This window comes from Chiloscyllium plagiosum, chromosome 23, assembly GCF_004010195.1.
Source record: "Chiloscyllium plagiosum isolate BGI_BamShark_2017 chromosome 23, ASM401019v2, whole genome shotgun sequence".
In the NCBI taxonomy this organism is placed as follows: Eukaryota; Metazoa; Chordata; class Chondrichthyes; order Orectolobiformes; family Hemiscylliidae; genus Chiloscyllium; species Chiloscyllium plagiosum.
In genome coordinates this window covers 2,984,965-2,994,911 of record NC_057732.1, presented here as the reverse complement: position 1 = coordinate 2,994,911, position 9,947 = coordinate 2,984,965, and the positions used below count along the sequence as shown (strand labels likewise).

Sequence of the window (9,947 nt, the reverse complement as noted above, 5' to 3'; positions counted from 1 at the left end):
TGGCCCCTCTCCCCCTTGAGAACATTCTGCACCCTCTCTGAGACATCCTTGATCCTGGCACCACGGAAGCAACACACCATTCTGATTTTTCGCTGCTGACCACAGAAACATCTGTCTGTACCTCGGACTAGAGAATCCCCTAACACAATTGATCTCTTGGAACCCGATGTACCCCACGTTGCATTAGAGCCAGTCTCAATACCAGAAACTTGGCTGTTTGTGCTAAGTTCCACTACATTTTCCAAAACAGCATACTGTTTGAAATGGGTATAGCCACAGAACACACCTGCACGAGGTGCATACCTCTCTTACCTTTCCTGGAGTTAACCCATCTACGTGACTGTATCTGAGACTTTTCCCCCCTTCCTATAACTGCCATCCATCACATACTGTTGCTGTTGCAAATTCCTCATTGCTTCTAACTGTCTCTCTAACCGATCCATTCGATCTGATAAGATTCGCAATCAACAGCATTTATTGCAGATATAATCCGCAGTAACCCTTCAACTCTCTTTAAACTCCCACATCTGACAAGAAGTACATATCACTCTACAAAAGGCCATTTTTGCTCCTTCACAATCTACAGACCCAGAAAATAACACCGTCTTATTCCTCTACAAAATACTGGCCCAGGTTAGATTAATAGTTATGGCTTATATTTTAAGTTTAATCAAGAGACAAATCTCAAAAATCAAGAAAAAACCCACTCTACTCACTACTGCAGATTTTCTGTAGGCCACTTAAAACAATTAACTTATTCAATTCTGAGCTGTGAACTTCGTCCAAACAGTTCCTCAAAGATCATTTGTGAATTTCACTGTTTGTTAATTTTCCCAGACACACTGTGATGTCCATCAATACATGAATTCAAACAGCAAAGGTTCACTCTGGTGTCAGTTTCTCTCTCTCTCTCTCTCTCTCTCCTGCACTGACCACACCATGTGCTTCCTTTGTCTGGTCTTCTCCCTTTTAAAACTGCTGTTGTTTTGACTTTTTTTTTCCAGAAGTTCCAAAATAATGCAACAGCATACAAAGCAGTAATTGCTGCTCCTGGAATTCGAGGAAATCACCTCCAGCACCTAAAATACCTCAAAAAAAAAGGAGCAGCTGTTACAGCCAGAAATTTTTCCCGTCCTCCATCTTGGATTACCCAGAATTCCTCAATATCAACATTTTGGGGATTACCATTGACCAGAAACTCAACTGGATTTACCACATAAATAGTGTAACTGTAAGAGCAGGTTAGAGGCTAGGAATACTGCAGTGAGTAACTGACCTCCTGACTCCCCACAGCCTGTCAACAAGGTAAAACTCAGGAGTGTGATCGAATACTCCCCAATTGCCTGTTTGAGTGCAGCTCCAGCAACACTCAAGAAGCTTGACACCATCCAGGACAAAACTGATGCTACCATACATCAGGAGCATCTCGGAACTGACAGCCAGACTACTGCGACTCCTAGGACTCATAACGGCACACAAACCAACAGCCACGCTCAGACAACAACTCACCAGAACGAAGGACCCGATACCCAACATGAGCAAGACGAATGTAGTGTACAAAATACCATGCAAGGACTGCACTAAACACTATATAGGACAAACAGGAAGACAGCCAGCAATCCGCATACATGAACATCAACTAACCACGAAACCGGAAGCGGCAGGGACAGACCACTATAAACTCCGGAGGAAACATCAAAGAAGCGCTTTGCAGGAGGCTCCCAAGCACTGATGATGTCGCCTAGCCAGGGGACGAAACGTTTGCAACAAAAACTTCCAGCTCGGCGAACAGAACCACAACAACGAGCACCCGAGCTACAAATCTTCACACAAACTTTGAACAAAACAGCTGTTTGTTTGGCATCACATCCATAAAAATACACTCCCTCCACCACAGATCCTCAGTAGCAGCAGTGTGTACTATCTACAAGATGCACTGCAGAAATTTGCCACTGATACTTAGACAGCACCTTCCAAATCCATGACCACTTCCATCTAGAAGGACAAGGGCAAGTAATACATGGGAACGCCACCCCATGCAAGTTCCCCTCCTAGCCACCTACCATCCTGACTTGGAAATATATCACCATTCCTTCACTGTTGCTGGCTCCAAATCCTGGAATCCCCTCCCCATTGTGAGTCTACTTATAGCACATGGACTGCAGTAGTTCAAGAAACTCACCACCATCTTCTCAAGGGGAACAAGGAATGGGCAGTAAATGCTGGCCAGCCAGTGATACCCATGAACAAGCGTGAATAAGAGAAAACTACCATCGTAGAGACACTTCCCACACAGAGACATCCCCATTCACAAAGATAACTTTGACCCCTCATTCAGAACAATTCTAACTGGAGGACCGAGAGCAGGCTAAGCTGATGGAGATTGTTCACAATTATTTTTGGTCACAGGACGAATGAATGAGGCATATGGGATTATCAATACTTTCTCCTAAAACTGCACCCCACCCACTCCTGTCCTAGAAGCCACAACCTCGGGGAAAGAATGTCCCAGCATCTATGCTGGCAAGCCCTTCATTGTATACATGTTTCACTAACTTCACCTCTCATTCTGGTGAACTGTAGGGAACATTGGAACAATTCACTTAGCCGCTCCAGGCAGAAAAGGTCTCCAATTCCAGAGACCAATCCTGATAAGAGCCAGAAACATTATTCTCTCACCTGAAAATTGAGAAATTTTGTTTTTGACTCTGAAAAGTGACATCCCAACAGTGACCCCTATGTGTCACCACTTCCTGCCTTCTGCCACTGCGAATAAACCCCCTCTTTAGTTACAGACTCATGCAGCACAGAAAGAGACACTTTGGTCCAAACAATCCATGCCAACCAAAATCTCAAACTAAACTATTTGTCAAAGTGTCCCCTGGCTTCACAATCTCTGATTTTATTTGTCTATTATGGGATAAAGGCCTTTTGAAAATCCAGAACAATTACATCTTCTGCATGTGTCGAATCTATATTAACTCATCAAACAAATTTAACAATGATGTTGCTGTGCAAACGAAGCAAGGATAATGTAGAGAAAAAAAACGTTTTCACACAGTGAATGGTTAGCATTTGGAATGTGCCTACTGGAAATGTGGTGGAAGCAGCTTCAATTGAGGCATTCAAGAGGGTATTGGACGGTTATTGGGATAGAACTGGTGTGCAGGGGTGTGGAGGAAAGGCAGGAGGATTAGCACTTGGTAATAGAACTAGTGAAGACATAATGGGTTGAAATGGAGACAAAGGATCGTGGTGGAGGGTTGCTTTTTGGTCTGGAGGCCTGTGAACAGTGGTTTGCCACATGGATCGGTGCGAGGTTCACTGCTTTCTGCCATCGATATAAATGATTTGGACAAGAACTTAGTAACTATGGTTGGTAAATTTGCAGATCACATCAAATTGGTAGTGTAGTGGACAGCGATGAATGTTACCTCAGAGAACAACGGGATCGGAGTAGATGGACCAAGGAGTGGCAGATGGAGTTTAATCTAGAAAAATGTGAGATGCTTGATTTTGGAAAAGCAAATCAGGGCTGGGCTTATGCAGTTAATAGTAAGGTCCTGGGGAGTGTTGTAAATTCATAGTTCCTCGAAAATGAAGTCACAAGTAGACAGGACAGTGAAGGTGGTGTTCGGTACACTTGCCTTTATTGGTCAGTGCATTGAATATAGGAGTTGGAAGGTCATGTTGTGGCTGTACAGGACATTGGTTAGGCCACTTTTGGAATACTGCATGCAATTCCGGTCTCCCTGCTATAGTAAGGATGTTGCGAAACTTGAAAGGGTTCAGAAAACACTTACAAGGATGTTGTCAGGATTGGAGGGTTTGAGCTATAGGGAGAGGCTGATTAGACTGGGACTATTTTCCTTGGAATGTTGGAAGCTGAGGGATGGCCTTATAGAAGTTTATAAAACCAAGAGGGGCATGGAAAGAGTGAACAGCCAAGCTCTTTTTCTTGAGGTGTGGGAGTCAAAAACTAAAAGGCATAGATTTAAAGTGAAAGGGGAAAGATTTAAAAAGATCTGAAGGGGCAACTTTTTCATGCAGAGGGTGGTGTGTGTGTGTGGAATGAACTGCCAGCCAGAAGTCATAGAGGCTGCTACAATTACAACATTTAAAAGGCATCTGGATGGATAGATGAATAGGAAAGGTTCAGAGGGATATGGGCCAAGTGCTGACAAATGGGACTAGATTAATTTAGGATATCTGGTCAGAATGGACAAGTTGGACCCAAAGGGTCTGGTTCTGTGCTGTAGAGCTGTATGACTCTATCTAACTGTAAATCATTGGTATATACCACAAAGAGCAAGAGGCCCAGTACTAATCTCCGTGAAATCCCATTGCAAACAGACTTCCAGTCACAGAATCATCCGATTACTTTGTTTCCTGTCAATGAACCCTTTGGTCCACTAGACATTTGTTCTCTGGCCAGGTTTTCACATGGCACTTTGTCAAAAGCCTTGCTAAATGTAATATACATTACATTAACTACACATCCCTCATCACTCCTGCTTTTGATCTAAAAAAAATCAATCATATTAGTTGGGAATAACCTCGCTTAACAAATCAATGTTGACTATCCTCGATTAATCCATTAAAACATTTTAGCTGTCACATTCTGGGCAGTAATTGCTATGGTCCCAGCTTCTAATGAGGATATAATTTAAGTTACCTGTGAAAGCTTTGTCTCAAGTTGGAGATCATGCAGCAGTGAGCAATGAGGGTGAGATTTCCAATGTAGGAAGGGGGGAGTACTTCCCCATCCACTCTTTGGTTTTGTCTTCTTTGACATCAAAGGAAAAATCTAAATATCACATTTTGCCCCCCACTCCTGAAAATCTAAACATTAACAGACCAAGAAGGGCAATCTCTCTCGATGGTGGCCCCAGAATGGTTTCAGTATTTGCATTTTGCCAATTAAAGAAGAACTGTAATGTTAAACTTTTAAGTTATTCTATTGGTACCAAAGATTTTGTCCCTAGGTACCTTGAACCTAAAATGGTGCCAGGAGTGACGACTTTCTAATTATTCTACCTGAGCACACATGACAATAAAACCTGATTTCTTATTGGTCCCATCCTAAATGATGAATATCACTGTCCCTCCCATTTGAAACAACAGGACACTCCCACCTATACTCTGATTGTCCAACACTGTGCATGTAGCCATCGGGGATTAATCAGAACCTCTGCTGTTGCTTCTCTTAACAGCGTGAGATAAATGCCATCAGGAAGTGGTGAGTTATCCACTCTAAGATGCTAAACCCCACACTACTTCCTTCAAGTGTGTTTATCTGTTTCAATATTTCATATTCCTCTTCATGAACCACAATATCTTCTTTTGTGAAGAGAGGTGCAAAACATTTAATAAGGACTATGATCATGTTATCCACCTCCACTATTTTGCTTTTTGATAGGCCCTCCTGCTTACTTGCTTATTCTCTAGTTCCTTATGCATTAATAAAACTGTGTGTGTGTGTGTATGTGTGTGTTGTGGGGGGTGGGGGTTTCTAGATTTTTGCCTGACAACGTCTTTTTCATGCTGCCTTTTTACTTACCTCATGCTCTGTTTGTTTTCAGCCCTGTAATTTCTATAGTCTACTCGGCTTTCTGCAACTTTGAAATCTCACTGGACTGGAAACATTCATCCTGTTTCTTTCTCCACAGACACTGTCAGACCTGCTGAGTTTCTGTTTTGATTTGAGCACTGTGAATCTGTCCTTTATTGTCACATCTTAGCCTTTAAGCGCCTTGATGTCTAAAAGGTTGTGGATTTGGGAGTCCCACTCATTTTCTTTTTCTGTTGCAATACTTTTTTTCCTGAACATCAGTATCTCTTCCTAGTATGTTTCCCAATACTCAAACACTGATTTACCTTCAAACAGCAGGTGAGTACACAGAAAAGTACCAAGCATTTAGTTTTGGTGTGTAGCCTGTGGAGTCACAATCCAAACCAAAGAGTTAGGTTCTGAAGAAGGTACGCAACAAAGTGACCAGGGTTCTACGTGCAGTGCAGGTTGAGAATGTGACTTAAAAAGTCACACAGGATCCTAGTCTTTATAAACACAGGCATAAATACAAAACCAAGGAAGCTTTGGTGAGCCTGTATAAAACATAAGGTCAGCCTCAACTGGAATACTGTGACCAATCCTGGGCATCACACTTTAAGAATGACGTGAAAAACTTTGGACAGGTTGCAGATTAGACTTATAATAATGTTTACAGGGACGAGGGAATTTTGCTTCAGCAGATAACTCGGAGCAGCTGGGACTGTTGTCTTTACAATGTACAGATGAGCTCAAAGTGATGACATCCAATCAAAATTGAGTGTGAAGAACAGTTCTGGATGGTGAAACAGTGAGAACCAGAGGGCAAAAATTTAATGTGGATGGTGAAAATGTCATACATGTCTGATATGTGGCCATCAGTTATTTTGTTTGTCGTGAAGAAACTGGAGGGCAATATTTTCTCCTGCTTGAATAAGGAAATTTCTTCACAGCAATTTGTCAAATGTACATTCAACCCCAAATTAACAATATCTCTCACACTTCACCAGCATTCATCATCTCAGTTGGAAGAAGTGATTAAGACATTATCATTGTTGTTATAGTGTGAGAGCTACTTTGTAACAATTGCCAAAATGATTGTGTCAATTTGTAATTAAACTTAAATATTAAAGTCTGCCCTCCTTCCCTAGTGTGACCTTCAGTCATAACATACATATCAAGTCCAACACACTTATAGCTGACAAATGGTCACCCCTAATGTGGAATGGGGGATAATAATGGGAAATAAACATATAAGGATCAATGTACTTTTAACCAGAAACTGACACCTTTAAACAGTGTGGTACTCCCTCAGCACCACCCCCTCAACACTGTGGCGCCTCTTCAGCGCTGACCCTCTGACACTGTGGCACTCCATCAGGGCTGAACCACCCCCAACACTGTGGCACTCCCTGAGCACTGACCCCCTACCCTGACACTGCAGCACTCCCTCAGCAGTGACCCACTCCCAAACACAGTGGCACTCTCTCAGCACTGACTATCCAACACTGTGGCACTCCCTCAGCACTGACCTCCACTGACACTGCGGCGCTCCCTCACCGTTGACCCCCACCGACACTGCAGTGCTCCCTCAGCACTGACCCCCTATCCCGACACTGTGGCACTCCCTCAGCGCTGACCCTCCAACACTGTGGCACTCCCTCAGCACTGACTCCCTACCCTGACACTGCAGTGTTCCCTCAGCACTGACGCAACCCCCCCCCCCCCCCTGGTGTGGTGCTCCCTCAGCACTGACCCTCCAACACTGTGGCATTCCCTCAGCGCTGTCTTCCTGACAGGCTGAAGTGGGAAACTGAGGTGCTATATGGCTGAATGTAGACGTTTTGATGGAGAACAGGGGAGTTCTGGCCAATTTCTAATCCCTCAAAGATTGACAACAACAAAAAGAAAGTCACTTTTTTCACTGTGGCTTGTGGCAATGGGCACTGAATACCTAAGGTGTAACATCTCTGTACAGCTGAACAGTAATTGCATCCTGAAAGTATCTCATGGACAGAGAGGAGCAGTTTGGGATGGCCTCAGTTTGTGAATGGTACTACATAAATGCAAGCTGCTTCTATCTTAAATATGGATGTCTCAACAAGGAGTCAGGCCCATAGCCATTCATAGCCTAAGTCAGCACCATTCCAGTCAATATGAATAAAAATAGTTACCTCTCCTCTGTTACAAGGGAATGGATTTGAATATCTGGAAGTACAAATTGCCCCGATCTGGTTCAGGTCATCGGGCAGTCCAAAGGTCTCACTGCAGTTTGTGGCAAAATATTTGTAGGGGTTCCAGGTGGAGCCGAAGTCTTGGGAACGTTCCAGAACCATGGCAGCGGGTCTGGGAGATTTAAAGATCATGATGAGGTGGGTGAAGTAGAAGTAAGTGTCCAGATCCAGCTGGATGGTCTCTCTGTAACTCCCCGGGCTGGACTGCCACCAGGTCTGCGGGAGCTGGAATGACGAATCGGTCATCGCCACCGCTGGGTGGGAATGCAGGCTAGAACTCCCACTGCACTTCCCACATGTCAATGCCTCTGAGCAGCCCCTGCCCAAGTGTGAGCAGAAGAGCTGAGTGCTGTTTACTCCACAGGTTGTACTGGTTTGGAGCTGCCTGGCTGCTGCCAGGTTTCCCAGGTGAGGATTACAGGCACCAGACTCACAGTGCCTCCTCACCCCTGGCACATCCACCAACCCTGAAACAGACAGAGACGGGAATCCAAATTACTGACAGCAGTAAGCACAGCATCATCACTGCCCCACAGCACAACAGCAAACAACTCCAATGGCAAAATTCAATCCTGTTTCACTGCAGTTTGATATAACGAGAGACAAAACTCCTTCATCTAGATACACAATCCTTGTGCTACTCAAATGGTGCAATTCACATTTAGTTACTTCCAAATGGAGTAATCTGCAGGTTAGATTTGTACACGGAGGTAGACACAGCAGTGCCAATCACAGCTGTCAACATGTGCATAACTCCAGGGACACTCTACAATCTGATATTACTCCCAATCAATCTCCTGTATCCCTGCTGGAGACTGGACAGTTTGATCCTCGGGCTCAGTTACTCTCCCCCTGGCCTCAGTCAGTCTGGGGTCACTCTCTCTCCCCCTGGCCGCCGTCAGTCTGGGGTCACTCTCTCTCCCCCTGGCCTCAGTCAGTCTGGGGTCACTCTCTCTCCCCCTGGCCGCCGTCAGTCTGGGGTCACTCTCTCTCCCCCTGGCCGCCGTCAGTCTGGGGTCACTCTCTCTCTCCCCCTGGCCTCAGACAGTCTGGGGTCACTCTCTCTTCTTGGCCTCAGACAGTCTGGGATCACCCTCTCTCCCCCAGCCCCCGTCAGTCTGGGGTCACTCTCTCCTTGGCCTCAGACAGTCTGGGGTCACTCTCCCTGGCCTCCATCAGTCTGGGGTCACTCTCTCTCCCTGGCCTCAGACAGTCTGGAGTCACTCTCCCCCTGGCCTCAGACAGTCTGGGGTCACTCTCCCCCTGGCCTCCATCAGTCTGGGGTTACTCTCTCCTTGGCATGATGAGTTCCAAGTCTCCATGGTCACATTGCGCAGTCATATTGGCTTCAGTGACTGAGCTGGGACTGGGATCAGTGGAAACAAGCTGTTCACCTACTGAGGGTAGCACAAGAAAGCAGCAACATGGGGAGGGAGAAAGGGAAGAGGAGTGTGAGAGAGAGGGAGGGAATGGGAGTGTGAGAATGGAGAAGGCAGGGTTGGAGTGAGGGCTCTGCGCTCTGAGACCTGCCCGCTCCCCAGCCCTCCTGGTACATACCGGCTGCCCGGGGCAGCCAGCCCAGGGCCAGGAGCACACCGGCAGCCAGCAACACGCTCATCTCCGTCCCTCGCTCAGGCGCTGCCGACAGCCCCGGGCTCAGTCCCGAGGAGCCGGCTCCCTGCTCCCGGATAGCGCTCTCCTCTCCCTGGCTCCTACATCTCCCTGAGCAGCCTGTCCTCCCGCTTTATATAACTCCCCCCTCCCCCAGGCCGGCCGGCTCCCGTCACTTGTTCAAGAATGTCCGCTCACACACACCCTCTCCCCCTCCCTCTCTCTCTCCTCCCAATACCTTTCCCTCCCACTCTTTTCTCCCTTTATCTTTCCGTCTCCCTCGCCATTCCTGAATCTCCTCTTCCCTCCCCTCTCCCTGTCACCTCCCTCTATCTCTTCCTCTGTCTTTTTCCTCCATCTTTCTTTCCTCTGTCTTTCTATCTCTTCCTCTCTGTCTCCTCCTTTTCTCCCTGTCTCTGATTTCAGTCTGCACTTTCTCCCACGTCCTCCTGACATTCTCTTCTCTCTCTTTACTTTCTCCCTCAGCCTCAGGATTTCTTGCTCCCTCCGTCCCTCTCTCTAATAATTTGCTCTTCACCTCCCTCAGTCTCTCT

The 9,947-nt window shown here is 46.0% G+C and overlaps 1 protein-coding gene across 1 annotated transcript in view; it reads right to left on the bottom strand.

Moving 5' to 3' along the window:
- Positions 1 to 9,569, bottom strand: part of ntn4 (netrin 4) — a 49,481-nt gene extending 39,912 nt beyond the window's left edge. The window contains exons 1-2 of the mRNA XM_043713305.1: positions 9,340 to 9,569; positions 7,723 to 8,249 (exon numbers count right to left, since the gene is read on the bottom strand). Of these exons, the coding sequence (XP_043569240.1) occupies positions 7,723 to 8,249; positions 9,340 to 9,400 (588 nt within the window). The 5' untranslated portion in view covers positions 9,401 to 9,569. The remainder of the gene's footprint in view (positions 1 to 7,722; positions 8,250 to 9,339) is intronic.
- Positions 9,570 to 9,947: the final 378 nt, after the last annotated feature.